Genomic DNA, 24,431 nt, shown 5'->3' with positions numbered 1-24,431 from the left:
AAAGTGACCAAAACATCAGCCAGAAAGATTAGGTACTGAGAAGTGGTCTGTGGTCCCCACCTGTAGAACCACTCCTTTATTGAGTGTGTCTTGCTAATTGCCAATAATTTCCACCTGTTGTCTATTCCATTTGCACAACAGCTGTGAAATTGATTGTCAATCAGTGTTGCTTCCTAAGTGGACAGTTTGATTTCACAGAAGTTTGATTCACTTGGAGTTATATTGTGTTGTTTAAGTGTTCCCTTTATTTTGTTGAGCAGTGTGTATGTGTGTGTGTGTGTGTGTGTGTGTATATATATATATATATATATATATATATATATATATATATATATATATATATATATATATATATATATATATATATATGTGTGTGTATATGTGTATATGTGTGTGTATATGTCTGTGTGTGCGTGCATTATTATCAATGCATACTGATGACAGTAAGAATAATGAAAGTCCTTAAGGTGTACTGTGTGTAGGGTGAACTATCTGATGTATATAATGTTAAATATAGCTCAATGTCTCTCATGTGCAATGACCAGACATTAGGCAGAGTGCAGAGGTGTGATGCTGCATAATAATCCAGCAACACTTTGTAACGTTAAAAAATAACATTCTTTCTCAAAAGGTTCATGTCACTTTAATAGTGTTCAGAGTTCAGTTGTCTTCTTAATTGTCTTTTAATTTAGCAATTCTCAGTGTTGTCAGTTGATTTATTGTGTGGTATTACCTCAGTATTCTCATAAGCATCATCCAAAAGTTGCCAAGTTAACCATTCCTGCCCCCTACATCCCATAGAAACAAGCTAGCAATCTATCATACATTATTTCTTCAAATTTGTGGTTATATACATGCTATCAGTATGTGTACATTTGAAGAAACACAGTGAAGATGCTTATAACCGAAAACTATGTGAAAACGTGACATTTGAAAAAGAATGGGCACAAATTAAAACTGTAGTAGATATAGGCATATAATAGACATTAAAATGTGCCTTTGTGTATTTGTATTTTAAATAAATGGAGATGGATGTGATGCCATAAACAGAAGACATCCAGATCTTTGAACACTAAAAATAAAAAAAAAGGTCTTAACAGTCCTGGTAGCATACAGTCTTAATGTGGACTGTCATCAGTTTGATGGCCTGAACTGTAGAAAAATGCAAGCTCATGACTTGTTTTAAAAACCATTCCATTTTAAAAGCTGCTGCCAAAGCAGGATGACTGAATAAAGAATCTGTGTTTCCTTATTCTGCTCTTCCTTGTGCATCTGTGATGCACAGTCTTAACATCTGTGATGCACAGACTTTTTTCCCTGCAGCTTGTGTGCTGTCTACATTTCCATAATTATACTTAAAACTGAAGGTGATGATTAATAGCAATTAAACAGTTCCTCCTACTTGTGTTTTGTTATTACAGTAGCTGCTGCAGGCCTGGGATGTAATTGAGTAGAGGGTGAACTTACTTTATGTGCTAAGTATTTGGCTTTCTGCCCTGAAGTATTGTATGAGCATGATGCAGGCTTGCTGGGTGTCTAGTGGAAAACAGTGTAAAGGTCAAACAAGAAAAAGCTGAAAATTGTGAGGGCCAGCACACTCTGACATCTCTGACACAGCATTATCTACTGCATTGCTATGATGAGGCTTGGAGGAGACCTGAGCCATTAGAGAGATGTTCCCGTCTCCAGAGCTGATGTAGAGTAGAAATGACATTTGAACATCACAGACAGCAAGGCCATTAATGAGAGCTCTCACTGTGCCTGCCTGACTGAGGATGGCTGTTGTAGCATTAAACAGAACGTCTCACAGTCGTGAAGAACATTTCCTCTATACTGTTCTGCCCTTCTGATGTGGTTTTGGCTCTTAACTACTTTAGATATAAAGTTACATCATACAAACATGATTGCTTGTTTTCTCATTTAAAACTGTCCTTTGCTGATTGAGTGGCTTTATGTCTTTGATTGTCCAGTAAAGGAAACCCAATGAATACTAAAGTTGGTTGTGAGGTATTCATTGTTTATTTGCTTCTTTTGTTTGTTTTGTTTGTTTTTTTCTTCTTCAAATTTACATCTCTAAAGATCATGCAAGCAGCGCGATGCCCGACAGATGAACTGTCACTGACTAACTGTGTTGTAGCAAATGAGAAGGACCTAAAGACTGGGCAGTGAGTATTTTAAGTGTTAATATAACCTATTTGTATTTATTTGTCATGTTCACTATATTCCCCACACGTGATCTGTTTCATGCTAACATGCCAGTTGTTTTTCTCTCATGCATAGTTATTGTCCTCTTCTGTTTCCATACATTTTTCAAATTGTCTGTATAATTTAATAGTTACTCATTTAGAGTAGCTTGATGTGAAATGCTTAATTACAGAGAAATTTGTCTTGGGTTAGAGTAGTTCACAGTGGTGGTGATAGGAACTGGATGTCCGAAGTCTTTAATTCCTCTAAAAGTGACATCACAAAAAGTTTGGAATGGTTATGAATTCATTGACTGGTGCCTGAAACAATTTTACGATAATTCTGTGATAAAGGTTTGAAATAAAATTTATTTTTAAAATCCTTTTAGGACAGCATTCTAAGACTAAACAGTAAGACTAAACAGTAACCAAAAAAACATATTTTATCAGATTTACCGCTATTTTACAATTAGTAACATTACATATAAAACTCGGAAGATGTGTCGGTTCACCAGCCATTTTGGATAGTATATAAAATAGCTACATTTTGTGCCCCCTGGTTCTGATCACTACCACTCAGAGTCACTAAGTTCATAATAACTTTTGTTATTTTGGATTTGTTTGGTGTTTGTAATAATAAACTGCACTGAGTGATTTTTATTAGTGATTTAATTGATTTCTGCAAACATTTTGTCATTTACTGCTATGCTTTTGTTTTGTTTTATCTGGTTTTGTTCATTACTATTATTATTATTATTATTATTATTATTTATTAATTATTATTTCTACTCATCCACTTTAATGTCATATTTTCCAGGCATGTAGTCATCAAGACCTCACCCACCCATAAATATGTGTTCACTGTAAAGACACATCCAAGTGTGGTCCCTGGAACCATCGCCTTCAGTCTGCCCCAGGTACCTTAACAATCACTGTTTTTCTCAGGACTCGCCACATTCTTAGTCTAAATAGATCCGTGAACTTGGAAACAAATATTATTGCACATGTTTCTGTTTACAATTTCTTGTTAATGTGTTTCTGTCAATTATTAGATTGTTGCCTTTTATCAGCCTATGTGTTAACATTAATACAGTGAAACCTATTGACTGTATTTAATCTTTAAGCTTTTTCAGCTCCATCTATTCAGACTTATTCTGTGAAATATCGCTCATGTGTGCTCTTAGAGTGTAAGATTAGCGAGCATAGAGATCATTTCCCTTCTTTTAGGCAGTATGTTTTTTCCTTTTCTGTCTATGCGGCATGCTTCTGTCTCTTATTATCTGTCACTTGCCTGTCTTCGCCTGCTACTCCTTCATCTGTAAACATGACAGCAGCCAGGCCTTTCAGGTACTGCAGTAACTTTCTCATACTGGTTTAATTTTGCAGCAGGATGTTACACTCAGTAGTGTGATGCACATAGTGCCAAGATCTGAAAACCTTGTTAATAAACTGGTTTTACATTGCTGCTGTTGGTTATTAATGCTTAAAAATGTCTTTTGACACATTGAAACATGATGCTGTACAATAAAGCCAATTACCAAGAGAAAGTTACAACTACGTGTTTGTGGAAACTTTATAATTTTATTTGCTATCCAAAGCAACCAGTGAACCAATAGTTTTTGTATGAAATGCTGTTAAAGTAGGAAATGGGGTAAAATATTGGGAAATCCAAATAAGCTTTCATTGGGAAACATTTTTCCTTAGCATTCTGAATGGAGATTCTCTGAAAGAAAATATAGTTCCTGACCACATATTTGTGTAGTAACGTTAAGTGAGGGAACTTTTACAGGCACTAAACATTGTGGACATCTGGGTCCACCAGGTCTGGCTCAAAAAATTTCTCTAGAATGCCATGTTTCACGTAAAACCATGTTGAACCATGTTGTAACTCTCTTTCATTTTCTTTCTCAGAGGAAATGGGCTGGTCTCTCTCTAAATCAAGAAGTAGAAGGTAACACTCTTTAAATTCACAAATGACTCCATGTCAGTGTTATTCCTAGTTGTAGTACCTCAGCTCATGAGTAACATTTGTGTGTTATGGTTTTTAACTGTTTTAGATTTTAATATTTTAAAATCTACTGATTTGTTTAAAAAGTCAAAGTTAAAAACTCTGACTATGTCATCGTCAGTTTAGGTCTTAGTTTCACCTTTGTGGGAGGTGCGTGACATTCTCTGTCCTGTCTCTGTTTGTTGACATTGATTTGAATTTGGTTAGAAGGTGCTGAAGCAGGGTTGGGAGTGATTTAGTGGAAAAGGAGGTTCCCTCTCAGAAATCTCACACAAGAATAGACCTGGTCGATGTTTTAAGTTCAAGAGGCTTTATTGTCATTTCAGCCATATACAAGTACCCACTGAAAGGAAACAGCATTCTTCCAGGACCACAGCGGAACACAAGTGCAGATAGTGCAGTGCAATAAATATCAAATACTTACAATAAAGACAGAAGTAGGGAAAAGTAATCCAGCGAGGATGTTTAATAGGTAATAATCACCATGTTGGGAAAAGAACTATAGAGGACTATAATAATATTATGTAATATGTTCACCTGCATTTTTTTTCACTTTTACTCTCAAAACATTGGGTGGTTATGGGGTAGAGTGAATTCCCTACTGTCTCTGATGAGGGTTTCCCAGAGTGTGATTTATTCATACATCATTTTCTGATGAGTGCATGTTTGTAGTAACAACTAATAAAATGACATGTGGAATAGTTTGCTTGTTTACACTGTTTTAAATTATTTGATATGCAATTTTTATTAATGTAACAGTTAATGTTTAAAAAAAAACAAACTAAAAATAGAGCAGAAGGTAGGTCTAAGCTGCAGCAGACTACGTGTATTAGTGGGGATGGGCAATATGAGAGATAATTGCGAAAACAGAAAGTATAGAAAATATTGTGCTAATTATTTTTAGATATCACCCAGGCCTACACAGGACAGAGAGTGGATGAGTGAAATAATCAGTGATATTCATCACATTACACATAACAAATCAAATGACTGTTTGTCAAGTACTTGGATGCTTCTGGCTTCTCAGCTCCATCTTTTTTTTCCCTCTCTTGCAGTGAGCATTTACAATTTTGACACATCAAAGCAATATGTGGGAACAATGACTCTAGAGATTGATTTCCTGCAGAAGAAGAATTCGGATAGCAACCCTTATGACACTGACAAGATGGCCATTGAGTTCATTCAGCATTTCAATGCACAGGCCTTTTGCAGCAGCCAGCAGGTAAAGCAGAACAGTAAAAAGCACTGACAGTAAGGCCAGATTACATGTATGAAATGCAGTGCATATGTGACTCACAACACCTGTTTCTTGATTCCATTTTTTCTTGCAGTTTGTATTTAGCTACTGTGACAAGCTCTTTTTATTACTAATCAAAGAAATTGAAGCGATGGACCCCAGCATTCTGAGGGGGGAACAGGGCTCCAGCAAGAAAAGCAAGGTATCAATCAGTCAGTCAACTCTTCACAGCTGCATGGTCTAGATTTCAGTTATTAGAACAGACTATTATCAGATGAAAAACATCATTAGTGTTTTCTGCATCTTTATATTTAAAAGTCATCAAACAGAAATAAAGCTAACTATTGATCAGCAGTCCTTGCTGTGTTGATACAACTTGTGTTTGGTTTCTGTCTCTTATCTAGTGAAAAGTGGAAGAGATTGGTTATTCACTGTCTAATCTTATTGTAAGATCTGTTGTTATTCTCTTGTCTTTTTTTCCCCTCTCTGCAGATTGACATTGGGTTGTTGCATGGCAACAGTCAGGTGATTTTTGAGAAAGCAGAAAACTCTTCAATCAGCCTGGTCGGTTAGTGTTTTCCCAGAAGCAGAACATAGACACAATTAGGGTAGTTATGCTATTTTCAGATTTTTCAGAACCTCCCTTCTCTTTATAACTGAGTCATGTCTCTGTGAATGACAAAAGCAAGTAAATATGCCCTGCTTTCTTGGGCTTGTTTTTTCAAAAGCAAAAATCTGTTACAGTCCCTTTGGAAAAACTGTATTTAAGCCTGCGGTTTACTTCTGTGTGTGTTTACATAACCCTGCCACAAGATGGCAGTCATTGAGCGTAGTTTTGTTTTGCCTTTCGCTCATTGTGCACATTTAGTTTACAATAGCACAGTGTCCTCCTTATGAGGATATATTTTCAATGTTAAAGTTCACCGGTGGCTTTTTTCCTAATTTCCCCCTAGGTAAGGCTAAGACTAGAGGTGCTCGACAGTCCATCATTAACCCTGACTGGAATTTTGAGCGCATGGGGATTGGAGGCCTGGACAAAGAGTTCTCTGACATCTTCCGTCGGGCTTTTGCCTCGCGAGTCTTCCCTCCAGATATAGTGGAGCAGATGGGTGAGTTTCATAGACAAATGTAATGTCACAATGATTATGTTTGATAACATGTATGATCTTTGCATCATGTGAAACTAAATTTCATCATGAAAACAATACACCAAAGGTTTTTTTTTTAAAAAAAAACATTTAACATTACACTAAATATTCCACTATCTTTTTTGCCAAAATATGCATAGTGTATTAGATATTTTGATGGATTCTATGTGCTTGGTTTAATTGTTATTATACTAATCAAACCTAATCAATTGAAAGGACAGAATGAACTGATGGGTCTTTAGTTCAAAATGAAGAACACAAAGATAATGACAACAAGAAACATTGCTAACTTTACCATTCATTATCGAAATGTAGAAGTGATAGATAGCCTTTGTCTAATTGGATCAAATATTAGCATCAGCTGTCAAGACATTTTGACACAAATTGGCAATCACCAAAACAAGGATGAAAGAGCTTAAAAATATCTTCACATGTAGTGATGTGTCTCTGCAAACAATATCAAAATTGTCCAGGCTGTGGTCTTTTTTTCTGGTTCTTGATGGATGTTAAAGCTAAAATTTAAACTTTGGTGTTGGTGAAAACTTTAAAGATTCTTTGGATGGCAAAGATGACAATCAAATGGGTCCTTTACCAAATCAAGCCTCAACTCTCACAAAAGCCCAGACAAAAAAAAAAAAAAGAATTTTAGAAAATTACACCTATTGAAAAGACACCTATGCTTGGAGCAGTAGAGAAAGAGGAAGACCAGCAACAAGATACAGTCAGATTAATCATGAAGTCAAACAGAAGATAGGATATTCTAGAGACACACTTCACATAGATGCCAGAAATTGGAACTGGCTTCAGTGTAGTCAGTAATAATAATAATAACTGTGTCACAATTATTTGATTTGATAATTTTAAAAATGATCAGCCGGGTTCTTTTGGCACGTAAGTCACTTGTGTGCATCAGCGAAAAAAACCCACACCAGCAAATGGAGTTGTGTGTAAATAAAATACAGGTGTGTGTAGTTTTTATATATATATATATATATATATATATATATATATATATATATATATATATATATATATATATACACACACACCTCTATTTATTTATTTTGAGCAGTGTGTGTGTGTGTGTGTGTGTATGTATATATATATATATATATATATATATATATATATACATACATACATGGGATACACTCAAATAACATCCTAGATCTGAATGAATTAAATATTCTCATTAAATACTTTGTTCTGTACAAAGTTGAATGTGCTGACAACAAATTCACACAAAAATAATCAATGGAAATCAAATTTATTAACCAATGTAGGCCTGGATTTGGAGTCACGCACAAAATTAAAGTGGAAAAACACACTACAGGCTGATCCAACTTTGATGTAATGTCCTTTACATCGAGTCAAAACGAGTCAAAATAAAGCTCTGTATTGTGTGTGGCCTCCACATGCCTGTATGACCTCCCTACAATGCCTGGGCATGCTCCTGATGAGGTGGCAGTCTCCTCCCAGACCTGGACTAAAGCATCCGCCAGCTCCTGGACAGTCTGTGTTGCAACGTGGCGTTGGTGGATGGAGCGAGACATGATGTCCCAGATGTGCTCAATCAGATAGATTCAGGTCTGGGGAACGGGCGGGCCAGTTCATAGCTTCAATGCCTTCATCTTGCAGGAACTGCTGACACACTCCAGCCACATGAGGTCTAGCATTGTCCTGCATTAGGAGGAACCCAAGGCCAACTGCACCAGCATTTGGTCTCACAAGGGGTGTGAGGATCTCATCTCGATACCTAATGGCAGTCAGGCTACCTCTGGCGAGCACATGGAGGGCTGTGCGGCCCTCCAAAGAAATGCCACTCCACACCATTACTGACCCACTGCCAAACCGGTCATGCTGAAGGATGTTGTAGGACCAGATCGTTCTCCACGGTGTCTCCAGACTCTGTCACTTCTGTCACATGTGCTCAGTGTGAACCTGCTTTCATCTGTGAAGAGCACAGGGTGCCAGTGGCGAATTTGCCAATCCTGGTGTTCTCTGGCAAATGCCAAGCTTCCTGCATGGTGTTGGGCTGTGAGCACAACCCCCATCTGTGGACGTCAAGCCCTCATACCATCCTCATGGAGTCGGATTCTAACCATTTGTGCAGACGCATGCACATTTGTGGACTTCTGGAGGTCATTTTGCAGGGCTCTGGCAGTGCTCCTCCTGTTCCTCCTTGCACAAAGGCGGAGGTAGTGGTCCTGTTGCTGGGTTGTTGCCCTCCTACGGCCTCCTCCACGTCTCCTGGTGTACTGGCCTGTCTCCTGGTAGCGCCTCCAGCCTCTGGACACTACGCTGACAGACACAGCAAACCTTCTTGCCACAGCTCGCATTGATGAGCTGCACTACCTGAGCCACTTGTGTGGGTTGTAGAGTCCGTCTCATGCTAGCACGAGTGTGAAAGCACCACCAACATTCAAAAGTGACCAAAACATCAGCCAGAAAGCATAGGTACTGAGAAGTGGTCTGTGGTCCCCACCTGCAGACCCACTCCTTTATTGAGTGTGTCTTGCTAATTGCCAATAATTTCCACTTGTTGTCTGTTCCATTTGCACAACAGCTGTGAAATTGATTGTCAATCAGTGTTGCTTCCTAAGTGGACAGTTTGATTTCACAGAAGTTTGATTTACTTGGAGTTATATTGTATTGTTTAAGTGTTCCCTTTATTTTTTGAGCAGTGTAAAAGTTATATGCATGGCCTGGACAAGACAATGAATTGATTTTGTGAATGATTTCTCAAAAAATGTGGCATTAAAAATGACTTAATAACAATATAGTTAATTTAATGTTAGCTACAGGCTACTTGTATTGTTTGGCCTTAAAAAAATTATAAATTGCATAAATTGATCATCAACATAGATTACGCTATGACCAGTATAACTTGGCAACCCTACTTCTACTTCTGAGATTTAGATTCATGCACACCAATGTATCACAGTACCCCCCCCCACACCCCCCTCCGTGTCTGATACAAGTCCTCACAATCAGCATCTCATTCTGTGTGTGCCTCTTTTTTCTCTTTTTCTCACTCTCTTTGGCTTTCTCACATAAACACACATTCTCACAGACTATCTCTTTCTCTCCACAACTGCATATCTCTCTCTCTGCGACTCTCTGGGAACACACTATATATCTCTCACTTTCTCTCATTTCATGGCCCGTGCTATGTATTTAACTCCGACCGCATCCTCCCGGTGTATGTGCTCAGAGAGACAGAGTTAATACATGCTGTGGCCAGTATGAATCATGGTCCTCTATGGCCAGTGGATAACAGATCAGGAGCAGCCAAAGTAAACAGCATAGTCTGAAACACTAAGCATCTCTGCATTTCTCCTCTTAACCATTAATGAACACCGGATGGAAGACAGCAGTCACCTTTGTTGAAGGCTTTAACATTTAAAGACTGTTTTTTTCCAGTATAGTTACCCTGAATCTTATTGAGACTTATAATTTTATTTTGGAGCATTTGCTGTCATAGCCATTTTCATTCTAGATTCATCATCTCAACACACCAGAAAAAGCTTTATTTGCACTAAGTAGGGCCATTACAGTATGTACTAGTAAAACACATTGTAGTGGATATTCTGCATTCTATTGTTGTCACCAGTAGTGGACAGTAACTAAGTACATGTACTTCGTTACTGTACTTAAGTGCTTTTTTCCCAGTGCATCTGTAATTTCTCAAAGCATTTCTGTTTTTTGAGACTTTTACTCCACTACATTTCAGAGTAAAATAACCTACTTTTTACTCCGCTAGTGTTTTCTAGATACTGTGAAGTAGTAAAATCTGAATTTTCCATAATATCCCAAAAATTTGATGCACTTTTACAAATAAATTAAATTAGTCGTAAAGCTTCTTTCCCCAAGTCCCACTCCTAAATACCGAACGTCCACTCATAGCTTAGCAATTGTAGCTGGTCCCAGGCACTTCAGACAAGCTGTCAGAATTAAAGAAGACTTGTAACGTTGAGTGGTGTATATTTAAATTAGATCCCCCCCCCTGATCCCAGGAGTTTGGAAGGGAAGTGAATTTTTTTCCATTTTCAAATTTGAAGGCATAAGATGGGAAATGTTGGATGATTAAAATATCTGATAATACTTTTTACTTTTGGTACATTCATTGCATTTTATTTTTTCTTCCATTTAAGGTCCACTTATGATTGTATAGCACCAAAAACAGCCAGAAATCATTTTTACAGTACCAACCTCTCTTTGTCCCATGGTATTAAACAGGATAAACAGGTTGTTTTGTTGCTGTTATTTTAAAACTAAAATGTTGTCACTGTTAAAAGAGCTACTTTACATGAGAAGATAAAACATTGTTAAGTTTAAATGTAGGTTAATACAAAGAGATTTTAGTATTTGTGTTGGTCTGTTCATCACATTTCAGTGTTTATCTGCTACTTTGGACTAATTAATTTTTTTAATACAGTAGCAAAAGATTATATAGGCCCTTTAATAGTAAGTGCTTTAATTCAAGTAAATAATATAGGAAGAGCACTTATATTTTGACTTGAGTACTATTTTGCCAAGGGTGTTTCTATTTTCAAGTACTGCACTTTGTCCTGCACTGAGTGTCACTTCAGCTCTTTATCCTGAAGCTTATTTAATACATATGATGTCAGCAGGGCTAGCTTGATGATAATTTGCTTGTCTACATGTGTATTCTGACGTATACATTCCAAGAAGTTCTCATCTCCTATGTTTCACATCTCCTCTTACAAATCACAAAGCCTAAAGGGCATCATACTACCACACACCGAGTGACGTGCTGTGTGTGTGCGTGTGTATGTGATGACCTTTGTGAGCAGTGATGGCTGTGGGAGTTGGCCCCTGGCTCTGGCAGCTGCCTGCTCTAATGAGATGGCGGGCCCTGATAGCTCAAAGGTGAGCTCCTAATTGGGGTGTGTTAGGGAGCCCAGGTGCTGAGAGAGGGAGTGTGTGTGCGTGTGGTTTTCAGAATGCGTCTGGGTGGGAGCACTGAGGACCGACACTAGAATGCTCAGTTTCAGCTAAAACTTCTATCACCCTAAAGGTCAGTCAGTGAGGGAGGCAGGCAGTGCTGTCCAGCTGAACCTGCAATGCTGCCCTTCGTAAAGCACTGTCTGTCAGCAGGTGTAAATGGCCATGCTGATTCTCATCTCTGGCCTGGCGCTTATCTGCAGCCCGTCTGCTCTCTGCAAATGGCAGCCAGCAGCTGCCGTTGGCCAGAAATGGGCCACTGTCTGTGGGTCAGCCTGGCCTCACTTACTCTTGTCCTACCACCTGCCTCACTCTTGTGAAAACATTTGTATGAAAAGTCAGCCCACTGATTTGGTCTGCCAAGCTAAATTTGCCCCAGTCATATCTGACATTTCTTTAATGGTTTATTTTCCACTCTCATTTTAGTCAGTACAATTGTCTGCTTTCCTGACTGTCCTGAGTTGACATTCTCTCTCTTTCTATCTAGGCTGTAAGCACGTTAAAGGAATCCTGCTGTTTGGGCCTCCAGGCTGTGGAAAGACGCTGATGGCCCGTCAGATTGGGAAGATGCTGAATGCCAGAGAGCCCAAAGTGGTCAATGGCCCTGAGATCCTCAACAAGTATGTGGGGGAGTCAGAGGCCAACATCAGGAAACTGTTCGCTGATGCGGAAGAAGAGCAAAAAAGGGTGAGAGATGGTGCTCAGAATGCACATACAGTTGTATGCAGAAGTTTGAACACTGTTGGTCAAATTACATGTTTTGATACATTTTAAATATGAACTAAAATATAATGCTAAATAGATCACTCCACAATTTCTATTTATATTCTGACTTTAATATATTGGATAAGGAATAAAACCTTAAATATGAAAGGATCCATTCTCTGTAGAGGATGCATATTTATTTTCTCTAAGAAAGTCAACAAAATGTAATTTGACCAGGGCATATGACTGTACATACATATATGCAGTCCTGTGAATGTTGGATACAGTGCAGAGGAATGCACACCAATCAGTAATAATAAGTGCAATTTATATAGTGGCTTTCACAATCTCAAGAACATTTTGCGTCAAGGCAGACAGAAGAAAAAGATTAGTGTAAAGTAAATATGAAGGTCTTAAGTTGAGATTAAGCTGGGAAAGAGTAATGCATTCGTGGAGAGGTTGTGGTTAAGAATTTGGGAAGCTGTAGCACTGAAAGCTCTGCCACCCAGTGAGGTAAGACTATGCAAGAGTATCAAAGAGTTTAAGAGTGGCTCCCAAGTGGTGCAACCTAAGCGATGGCCCCGTCAACAGGGGACCGCGAGTGTGATCCATGGTGATGCTACAGCCATCACTGGCATCTCTCTCCAAGAGAGCGCAAATGGGCTTGCTCCCTCTTGGTGGGTAGGATGGCTTCACTTCTCTCCCCATCACCCAACGCGATGCTAGTCAGTACAGGCGTGTGTTAGCTGACGTAACAGATTGGGCGGCTGGTGCTTTCCTGGGAGCATGCTTGGCTATCCAATGACTTTGAGTTGAGTGTCAGTGCAAAAAGATTCAGTAGCGTTTAAGAGTGCAAGTAAGATATGCAAAATTATTTGAGAGAGCTTTGTTGTTTTTGTAATATTCTAAGGAGGCCTTGAACGTTTACTAACGTTTTTTTAAAGTAAAGGTCCCAGAAAATGCATTTATTCAGTCAGTTGTTCTCTGTTGTCTACATAGAAAATATGGGACTTTGGTCCAGTTGAAAAATGACCTGATGTAGTTTTACACACCTGTTTCCAACTCTATGATTTGGCCCTAGGATGAAACAAACTGTTTTCCTTTTGTTGGTGGGCTAATAAATAATTTGATGAGCTCTGTTGGTTTACAGCAAAGTACCATGAGGGCTCACACAGAAGCAACATGTTGAAATAGAGACAAGCAGGAAAATAAAATGAATCTCTGTATAAATAAGCTAGGTTGTCATCCTATATAGTTAGCTAAGCTAGTTGCTTGACAGTAGTAGCTAATGTTACCTATTCTAGCTTTTTGCTTTCGATCTCAGTAACATCACAAAGTAAATTAAAGTTGTTAGTTCACTATAAAACTTTCAGTTTGTGACGATCTAGCTTCAACTGTTAAAAATGAGATTGACAGCTTGGCTAGCTACTTTCGGTTTGCAGTTGAGGTTGTGATGTTAAAGTTTAAACTGCCTCTGTCTTCAGTGTCAAATGCTGAGATATTGCCTGCTATATCTGCTGAGATATTGCCTGAGATAAGCCTGCTTGATATTGTCCAACATTTGAGAAACTATCTGGAGTGAAATGTGCAGAGCATCCTAATAGCTTTAAATAAAAATGTTCCAATTAAAGATGTGGGAGCTGAAGTTGGCTTCCTATTCACCAGCTTGTTTGGTGAATTTTCTAGTCTTCCTTAAATGTTGCCTCAGTTACTGTGTGGTGCCTGTACAAACTATAGCATTTAAGGTGGAACGGAACATTGGATTGAGAAGCTGGCGAATAGGAAGCCTCATTTAAGATGAATATTAACCATGCTTGTTAATAGTTCAGTTCCTGGAGAAGGATGTGAGAAGTGCCAATATCCCCTTCACAACCTGAAATGGTACATTTGTGTACATAGTCTGCCATTTTCATTGCTGTTGCTCTGTTGTTTTTGTGTTGTTTTTTTTATCCTTCACAATGCTTGATGGGTTACAATGTGGGCTGGTGTATGTACATTTTTGACACATAAATATTATGTTAATATTAAGTCAAGACTATTGTTTAACAGTTTAGGAAATTGGAATTGACTCTCTTTTGTAAACATTGGATTTGCATTTGACGGAGAAGACAACAATGTTTGAGATTCATGTTGTGTTAGTTCCATGTGTCAAACTCTTTTTATTCAACTATGCCAATGTAAATAGAGGGATTAATTCCATGGCACCTTTAAAAATGTGTATATATGATCTCTTCTGTTTTTTCTCCCTCAGTACATATAAGCTTTAAGTGGCACATATCATAGAAAACTGAATTTTCCTCATTATTTATTTTTTTTCAAGTTTTGAAAAGTTTAAAGTTTTGATACCATTCATTCCCTGGTCCAGACAGTCAATCTAGTAAAATAAAGCTGCAAAAATAGCACTTTTTAAAAAGAAACCAACACATTTTCATATATGCTTCTACTCAGCTTACAACAGTTCATGATCCACTTATATGGAGTGTTTCAGCCTAGACTGCTTTATTAATGAAACACAGGACATCCATTCAGAACATGGGTCACATTTATCAGTCTTAAAGGCACAGCAACCGAAAGAGGCTGTTTAATTCTAAGAGATGAACAGAGGTGGGGAAACTGTCGTATAGAGTGTTTTTGGTACATAAAACCAAATGTTAAAAGTGCACCTCAGGGGCACTAAAACAGACTTGAACAAATTGTGTTGTTGTGGCTGTGGGTAGTTAGCATCGCCGGCTGGGTCTCAGTAGAAAGAGCAGTGGTGCAGACTGTGTGTGTGACAGTGACGGACTCACTCCTCACCTCCTAATGAGAGTGTGTGCTATCACTGGGCCCTCACCCTGAGTCGCGGGAGGCCACACCGAGCCCCTGACCTCCCCACACTCATCACAAGCCTGTATCTGTGTGAAATGTTAAGGCTCAGCTATTCAACAGTCACAGATTGAGCAGATAAGCAGATGAGCAGCTTAATTGTGAGCTAATGTTGCAGTGATAACTTGGCATTGGCATGACCATGGACAGTCCATATAGGATAAGTGGAGGTACCTGCCATTGGGGCTGTGAAGGTTTGATGTCAGTTTTATTTGCAGAAGTAGCTGTGAATATGCAACATTTCTCAGTACAGATTCGCACAAATGTGTTAGTGCATAGGATAATAATGCAATCTTGTATTTAGTCAGTATTAGTTGATAATATGCCTACGTTTTTTTTTCTTCTGAAGTTGGGAGTCAATAGTGGACTACACATCATAATTTTTGATGAGATTGATGCCATCTGTAAGCAGCGAGGGAGCATGGCAGGCAGCACTGGCGTTCATGACACGGTGGTCAACCAGCTGCTGTCCAAGATTGATGGTGTGGAGCAACTCAACAATATCCTGGTTATAGGTGAGCACTTCCTCTTAGCTTACACCACAGATTCACAAGCGTGCTCCTGGAGTACCGCCTGCTCTGCACCCATTCATGTTTTCCTACTATAATATACCCACACTAACTCAGGAAGGGCTTGTTCATTCACTGATTAGTTGGACTACAATGTGGATAAGGGCCTAAATTTAGGCAGTTTGAAGAGTGTCAGATAGAACTTTGTTCATTTTTGGGACAGGAGCTCTAATCATGCTTTGGTGATTGTTGTTGTCATTTTAACCTATCAATTTCTTTTTCAGGTATGACTAATAGACCTGATCTGATAGATGAAGCTCTCTTGAGGCCTGGAAGACTGGAGGTCAAGATGGAGATTGGTAGGATTTGTCTCTGATTTCAGAGTAGCTGCATCTGTTCAGCACACTATAGACAAACTTTTTTCTCATTGGTGGAAAGGAAATCATCATGACCCACAAAAATACATACTTGGTCTCTACTTCAGGTCTACCGGACGAGTCGGGCCGTGTTCAGATCCTAAATATCCACACGTCCAGGATGAAGCAGTCAAACATGCTGGCCACAGATGTAGACATTAAGGAACTGGCCATGGAGACCAAGAACTTCAGTGGGGCAGAGTTAGAGGGGCTAGTGAGAGCAGCTCAGTCCACCGCCATGAACCGCCACATAAAGGTCATAGCCTGCTCCTCAACTCACTGCTCAGCCTGGATTACTTTTCCTTTTCTCTTCCAGTCTCATTTAAGCTTAGGCCATGGTCAGAAGGAAGGCATAGCCTATAATGTATAAACATGAAAGAGTGAACAGATATATTTCTAATACAAATATAGGGTACCTTTTTCCCTCACATTTCACATAGTCTTTAGAGCAGCTGTCACTGGCCCTGCTCCTGGAAATCTACTATCCTGCAAAGTTTAGCTCCAACCCTTACCATTGTGACTGATTTCCATATTTGAGATGGAGGTAAAACCTACAGAAAGGTAGGTCTCTAGAAAGTGTGTTCTTTTCCCAAGCTGTAGATTAATCCATACAACATGTGGAGTACTGTAGTCTTAATGTTGACATTGCTGCTGTCGGCAGAAAGCCTCTTATCTCCAAAACGGAAAATTTACAGGAGAAGGAAAAAAAATACTTTACTTTAAATGTAAATCAATGGAACCAGACATCTTTATAAGTCATTTTGGCCCATTTCTTTTGGTCCATTCTTCATGAAATTTACACATAATGTAAAGGTTAACACACATTTTCAAATTGTGCCAAGAACTGAAAAACGACAAAAACGGAGATACAAGGTTTTCTTCCAACAGCAGCGATATACTGAATATGAATAACCAGTGCAGTTTGCAGTGCAGATTGTTCAAACCATTAGTCTTATTTACTCTATTTGGATTTAACCCATGCTTCTGTATCAAATAATAGATTTGATTTGTTTTGCCAGGGGCAGAGGTTTCTTGGCTATATTTGCATATAGAGAAGCTAAGATTGCACCTTTTCAAAGCAGCCGTGTATCACCACAGTTATATGCAGTATAACTATGTAAGGTCTGTAGTTTTCCTGCTTTAGAGACAAAAAAATTACAGACTTAAGCAATTTAATTGTTTTCCTGAAGAGGAGAAAAGTGAATCTTTCAAAAAATATTTGTTGATCTCATAAAAGCACCACATACACAAACATGCTGGTGGAGGGGACTAAATCCACCTCTTATTCCCTACATTCCATGAGTTGATCTTGCATAGCTTTCATGTATTAACAGGCTCTGTCTCTTTGCATTAATTCGTTTTGTCTTATTTGAAGACCACATCTGAAACCACATAGAATGATTTCATATGCCACCCAGTGTGATGTTTTAATGGGTTTTGAAATTAATTGTAACAACCTTGGATTTGTTACAAATTATGCACCCTGCACTATATTTCTTATTATAGATGCTTTAGTTAGCTTATTAACATGCAAGCAGTTTTTTTTTTAAAGAAAATCTGTTTTTTGTCCAGCTACAAATTTTGCTGCACCATACCATTTAACATTCCCTTTATAGTTGCATTCAAAAGGGGGTGCCCAGGTCAAATGAAACATTTTATTGATTTTCTAAGTGAAAATAAGTTAATACATCCTCTACAGAGAACCCACTTCTGCACACTTATATTTATTTGCTGAATATAACAAATGAGGGAGAGAAAATAAAACATAAAATGTGGCCTGTGCTAAAGTTATTGCATATTTTATGTTTTATGTTTTATTTTTTGTCTGATATGTTGATCCCAGAAAATAAATTGTACCTTAAAGTGTATATAGTTTCCTGTAGAAAATGTGTTAGCTTATTTTAATTTAAATAAATCAATAAAATGGGTAAAACAAATTTGGCATGGGGTGTTTAAAGTTCTGGATACGACTGTTTGTATGTACAGGGAAAAATAGATCTCTAGATGCAGTTAAATCCAAATGAGTGGCGACAGATCCTGTTAAATTCTGTGCTGCACAAGCTACACCACCAGTGGTTGTTTAAAGCTGGAGGGATCGTCTTGTTTGTCAGAAACACAAGTACATCTAATTGTAACTTCGACATTACGGGCTCTTCTTACTTTCTTCCTTGCGGGGTCCTATGCTATACATGCAGTTTCCCATGCCTGTTCATAGATGACAAGAGACAGATGTTTCCAGGCTATATTCTCTTACCTCCCTTTTAATTATAGGATGCGACACATTCCACCACTGAAATGTACACCTTCAGTCTCACTTGCTGTCACTTTATCTTAGTCAGGTTTTCTTTCCCCCCTTTCATTAGCCGCTGTTTCTCTTTCTCTCTTCTTGGAAAGTTTAATTCCTTTAGTTAAGAAAGACTTTAGTTTTCATTTGTTCAGGTGTGGTGAATATCTCTGGCACAGTGTGTCACACACACAGCTATAGCTAAGGTGTGTGTGTGTGTGTGTGTGTGTGTGTGTGTGTGTGTGTGTGTGTGTGTGTGTGTGTGTGTGTGTGTGTGTGTGTGTGTGTGTGTGTGTGTGTGTGTGTGTGTGTGTGTGTGTGTTTGATTGAGTGAGAGAGCGAGAGAGAAAGAGAGAAAAGGAGGGATAGAAGTGACTTGGCCCATTCACTCATGTCCGATATTTGATGGTGTTGAAACATATTGACGAGCTTATACAGGTGGGGAGGCACTAACTCTCTCCCTCACTGACCTTTCTTTATCATGTTAGGGATGAGTAATGTGTTTTTGTGTGTGTGTGTGTGCACGCAGGCCAGTACTCAGGTGGAGGTGGACACTGAAAAGGCCCAGAAGCTGCAGGTCACCCGAACTGACTTCTTGGCATCGCTGAATAATGACATCAAACCCGTGAGTTTACGCTCCAGTGCTACATTCAGTCACTCACTGGATTATTTCCCATCCAAATATTTTCTCTTTCCATTGTCATATGTGATTATTCCCTGGTATTGTTTAAAAATAGGTAATAAATTTCATTATGATTTTTTTATTATAATAACACAGCTGACGTTTAGCACAAACGTCTTTGACTGGCTGCCCTCACTGTCACTCTTCCTGTGCACAGGCCTTTGGGACCAATCAGGAAGACTACTCCAGTTACATCCTGAATGGCATAGTGAAGTGGAGTAATGCTGTGTCAGATATACTGGGAGATGGAGAATTGCTGGTACAGCAGACCAAAAACAGTGAACGCACACCGCTAGTGACTGTGCTACTGGAGGGTAAGTCAAGTCAAGAAGCTTTTATTCTCCATTCAAGTACAAGTACACAGTGGTTCCTACAGGAACAACAAGGTGCAAGAAGGAACAAAAATTACAAAGTGCAAACATGCAGACATAGTGTGCAAACAAAAAAATAAGCTAGAAATAATATAATAAATATGATAAATTAAACAGACATTTAAGTGATACTTTTTTAATCCCACAAACGGGGATATTCCACCTCTGCATTTAACCCATCCGTGAAGTGAAACACCACATACACAATAGTGAATACACACACACTAGGGGCACGCTTGCCCGGAGCGATGGGCAGCCCTATCCACGGCACCCGGGGAGCAATTGGGGGTTAGGTGTCTTGCTCAAGGGCACCTCAGTCATCGACTGTCGGCACTGGGGATCGAACCGGCAACCTTCTGGTCACAGGGCCAGTTCCCTAACCTCCAGCCCACGACGGCCCCAACACAGTGGCCACCGCCACTGAAGAAGTGCCCGGACCGAGGTTCGAACCGTTGCTGTTATGGTCGACGATCCGCTTAGGTTGTAGACAGTGCTACTAGGCTGTAGATGTCATACACTCATTCAAACACATGCAGAGTCATATGTGCAGTACTGTGCAAAAGTCAGAGATAACCCTTCAATTATTTAAATTCCAGTCAAAACAGTCATTAAGTACGTTATGTACAACTTATTCATTTTTCATTAGAAATTTCTGAGGAGATCTACATTAACCCATTTGCATAATGAAGAGGAAAATAAGTGTGGGGGGTGACCCGAATTTTCCAAAAACTAGTTTTTAAAAGTAATTAAAGTTTTAGACTTCTAAAAATTGTTAGACCTGGTAGACCACCAGAATTGTCAGCATCAGATAAACAGCACTTTACAAGACAATTTGTAAGACTTAGCATCATTGAATGTATTTGGGATCATTTGGGTTGCAACCAATGAAAATGCAACCAACTTCTAAGGCTGAACTTTGGAGATATTTTGGAGAAATATCCCTGCAGATTTCTTTAAAAAACTGAAAGCAAGTCTCCTGGAAAAGACTGAAAGATGTTACAAAGGCAAAGAGTGGACACACTAAATACAGAACAATATGTTATATTTATTTGTAAAATATTTATTTGTTCTGTGTAAATTTAAATTAAAAAAATATGGTTTCCATGTTTTCCCTAATGCTGAAAAAATACCTTGTGTTTTTTGACTGAAAATTGAATAACAGTACGGTCTAACAGTAATAGCACAGTACTGTATAAATGCATGAATGCAACAAAATTGCTGCTCCTGCAGGTCCACCTCACAGTGGTAAAACAGCATTGGCAGCGAAAATCGCAGAGGACTCAGAGTTCCCCTTCATCAAAATCTGCTCTCCAGACAAGATGATCGGCTTCTCCGAGATCGCCAAGTGCCAAGCCATCAAGAAGGTGACAAAACCTTACAATACAACTCCTTTAACAGATATCAGTTTATAGTGACTGATTTGTGGTCCATCAAAGTTCCTTACAGCTATGCTCTTTTTTTCTGTAGATATTTGATGATGCCTACAAGTCCCAGCTGAGCTGTGTGGTGGTGGATGATATTGAGCGGCTTCTGGGTGAGTTCTGCACACAACAGGAACCATAAATTCAGTCAGATTGAACATACTTCATGCAAGAGCATTGCCTTTATTATGTTCAGTACATTAAAGAAGATAGGTGCTCTGATAGTTCACTGACTTTTATTTTTGTCATTATCAACAAAGTTCTGATGCACTACATTGGCTGCTAGAAATGTTGTAGTAGTTACTGGATCAAGTGCCCAAGTGAATATATCTTACCACAGACATCTGCTTATTGTCACTGTCATAGAAAGAATCTTGTATCATAAAAACAATACCTTCACAGGCGAAGGAAAAAACAATAACGTCTATTAATGTATTGAGATTTTATTCCTAATCCTTTGAATATGCACATAATGTAAAGTTAGGTGTTTTTCTTATATGCCCTGCTGTTTGCATGTAATCTCATTTCATTGTCTCTCCACTCCTTAGACTTTGTGCCCATCGGACCCCGCTTCTCTAACTCCGTTTTGCAATCCTTGTTGGTTCTGCTGAAGAAGACACCTCCTCGTGTGAGTCCATACACAACTACTGCTGCAGGGCTGGCTCTAACAGATAGGGGGCAGCAAACCCTCTCCTCAAGACCATTATGTTCTTTGATTTTGTGGTGTGGCCTTGAGCTTGGCAGCTCAGAAATATGTATTTGTGTTTTGTGCTGTTGTGCTTTACTTCATGAGAAAAAGTCAGGGTCTGAAGGGTCAATGTTGAGTCCTCTGAATGAGTGGTCACATTTATTTTTGGCTGGGGAGGCAATTTAAGGTTTCGTAGCATGTTGGTCACTGGTGGTGGTTGGGCTTTGTGTCAAAATCTTGTTTAGTTAACTTTTCAAACCCTAAGGGCCTGTGTGTTGGACCACATTTCAGTTTCTACATAAATTACATATTAGTTTACATATTGAATATTAAGTCTTAGTACTGATATCAGAATAATAGGAGTAGCATTCATAGCTTCAGGTGGTTTGAAATGGTTTCTGAATGTGTTGAGGGACATCCCAGTTACAGTTGTATATTTCTCAACACATTATTAGCATAAGCACTGTTCATATGATTCTTGGTGGAGCAATTTCGGGGCGGCTCAGGAGGTTGTGTTGTTCTGTTGTAGTAGAGCTGTTGGTGTTGTAGTTTCCTCCACACAGGCGGTGATGTGTGTTGTTGGTATTTTGTTTGTGGTGTGGTGTTTTTGTGCAGCGGGGCTGAATGGCAGTGGGTCTGTTCCTCTGGACCGGGCCTGTGTGTGAGCTCAGCGGGGAGTCCACCATCAGGAGAGGCAGGAGTGAAAGGCCTTGTGAGAGAGTGGGGACCCTGGCAGGCCTGCCGCCTGTGTGGCACCTCATCTACATGCACTGGCACAAACCCCTGCGCCACAGGAGGGCGACCCATAATCCCCTCTGCTCGCCAGGGCCTCTGGGAATGGCCCACCTCCTCACCCTCGCCACATCTACAGCTGCCCAGGAGCATGGCTTACGGGAACATTCTGGAAAGTTCTGGAGCATGAGAGTCGTGACTTACTGTTTACAAGGGTATCAGAGTCGCGTTTCATGCCCTCCCTGAGCGCTTAAAAATGTACCTGAATAATATAGATGACCAAGTAAACTGAAGAGTGTAGGTTAAGCTTGTACTTTGTCTTCATATATGTGTTATGAGATATAGTACAGGTAATGGGGTATGTGTCTTTGAGGTCTCAACAAGTGACTTGATAGCAACTCTTTATCAAATTATTCAGAATCATGAAATGTGAAACTTCACTGTGGTTTGATTATTGTGGCTTGATTAGATTTACTGATTTTTATTTTTTTTTTTAAATACTTAAAATAAACAAGAGTGACCGGAGGAACCATTTACACAGTAGTGGAATCCAGACGATATAAACTTTGCACCAAGTAGTTTTGCAGTGGATAGCGCTGTCACGCAAGAAGGGCCTGGGTTCGATTCATTGCCAGGCAACAAGGGTACTTTCCGTGTGTAGTTCACATGTTCTCCACTTGTCTGCATGGTTTTCCTATGGGTGCTCCGGTGCTTACAAGTGGCTTACATGGTGTGTGTTTGTATAACATTACATCAATGCAGTCACATCGACACCTTCATTTTTACAGCCCAGAGAATGATTCAAGCTCTATTATAAACCTGAGTCACTCGAGGGTACACTTTTAAAAATATGGTTCTTCGTGGGTTCTTTATTAAAGAAAATGATTCCATATAGAACCATTATTACTCAAAAAGCCCTTTGCATGTGGAAAGTTTTCTTGGCATTATGAAAGTGTTCTTCAGATTATTCAAGTTCTTTGAGTATTCATGGTTCTATATAGAACCTTTTTTTTTAACTAAATAACCCCTGAAGAACGATCTTTTTTTAAGAGTGTAGTGTTCATAAGGCTACATGGCACCTAAGACATTTGACATAGGACTAAATAAACATTTATTCGACTAGGCGTGGAATAACTATTCCAGTAGGCATTGTCTGCCATTTGCCAATTTTGATATCAAATTGGCATAACATCTATGTCAAACATTAATTTTTGTCATGGCACTGTCTGCACATTGTATGTCTGAGTGACTTAAGGGTATTAATATGGCATAGCTTGCCAAGTCAGGCTGATCAAGCCCTTAGGTAAAGTGAGTTTCATTTTACCTTTATTAAGATTTTAAGCTGTCATACTATCATCATTATGTCAGTGTGATATTCAATATGTTAGAAATTCTGTTGTTATATTTGCTGTCATTTCTGCCAAAAGCATTTCATGACAACCCAGTGACAGAAATAATTAGTGTTTCCTGATGTTGGCATTATCTCAACTTGACATCCAAGTTGTCAAAAGCAGCATTTATGTAAAATTACATCTTTTGGAAAAGGCTTTTTAATTAAAATATTTATGTTGGTTTATGTCATGACGAGCTCATGTAGGTTACATGTAGCCTTGTGAATTCTGGCCAACAGTAAGGTGCATTGATCAGTACTAAAGTGTGTGTGTGTGTGTGTGTGTGTGTGTGTGTGTGTGTGTGTGTGTCTGTTTTCTCTGCAGGGTCGTAAGCTGCTGATTTTAGGCACCACCAGCCGTAAGGACGTGCTGCAGGAGATGGGCATGTTGGACTCCTTTAGCACAACCATTCACATCCCTAACATCGCCAGAGGAGAGCATCTGATAGAGGCCCTGGAGGTCAGTGAGACTAGTGAGAGAGAATTTGGTTAAAAGGACAAAGGTCAATTAGACCTTAAGGTTCACCAGTTTTTCAGAATTTCACATATGTGTACTTGTCCTGACGTACCTCAGTGTGAGGATTAAGAACATAATATGTTCTGGGATGTTTATATAATGGTAGTGTTTCAAGTGGACATCTTTTTCAGGTCAAGGGTCCTGCAAATCCTTAAAATGTCTTTTAAAGGCTTTAAATATGATTGAAAATTAATAAATTGTCTGAAAATGTCTTAATTTTAAGGTATTAAAAATTCACTGCCCCCCCCCCCCCCCCCCATGTTTTTCTCTTCTGAGTTGTGACCGGTTGAAAGTAAAACTATCATAG

At 39.1% G+C, this 24,431-nt stretch overlaps 1 protein-coding gene across 2 annotated transcripts in view; it reads left to right on the top strand.

The window, feature by feature from the left end:
- nsfb (N-ethylmaleimide-sensitive factor b) overlaps positions 1-24,431 on the top strand; it is a 37,348-nt gene that overhangs the window by 3,830 nt on the left and 9,087 nt on the right. Inside the window, exons 2-18 of one of the 2 annotated variants that reach the window (XM_017702404.2) lie at positions 2,080-2,165; positions 3,001-3,100; positions 4,095-4,134; positions 5,247-5,413; positions 5,523-5,630; positions 5,921-5,996; positions 6,382-6,537; positions 12,032-12,231; positions 15,464-15,629; positions 15,908-15,982; positions 16,108-16,295; positions 18,853-18,948; positions 19,163-19,319; positions 20,607-20,740; positions 20,844-20,910; positions 21,346-21,425; positions 23,933-24,067. In XM_017702404.2, coding sequence (XP_017557893.1) covers positions 2,080-2,165; positions 3,001-3,100; positions 4,095-4,134; positions 5,247-5,413; positions 5,523-5,630; positions 5,921-5,996; positions 6,382-6,537; positions 12,032-12,231; positions 15,464-15,629; positions 15,908-15,982; positions 16,108-16,295; positions 18,853-18,948; positions 19,163-19,319; positions 20,607-20,740; positions 20,844-20,910; positions 21,346-21,425; positions 23,933-24,067 — 2,031 coding nt within the window. Of the gene's footprint in view, positions 1-2,079; positions 2,166-3,000; positions 3,101-3,514; positions 3,531-4,094; positions 4,135-5,246; positions 5,414-5,522; positions 5,631-5,920; positions 5,997-6,381; positions 6,538-12,031; positions 12,232-15,463; positions 15,630-15,907; positions 15,983-16,107; positions 16,296-18,852; positions 18,949-19,162; positions 19,320-20,606; positions 20,741-20,843; positions 20,911-21,345; positions 21,426-23,932; positions 24,068-24,431 lie in introns of those variants that run through there. The other variant, XM_017702415.2, reaches the window with a different exon arrangement.

Source organism: Pygocentrus nattereri, chromosome 13, assembly GCF_015220715.1.
Source record: "Pygocentrus nattereri isolate fPygNat1 chromosome 13, fPygNat1.pri, whole genome shotgun sequence".
Classification (NCBI taxonomy): Eukaryota; Metazoa; Chordata; class Actinopteri; order Characiformes; family Serrasalmidae; genus Pygocentrus; species Pygocentrus nattereri.
This window is presented reverse-complemented; position numbering and strand designations above follow the sequence as displayed.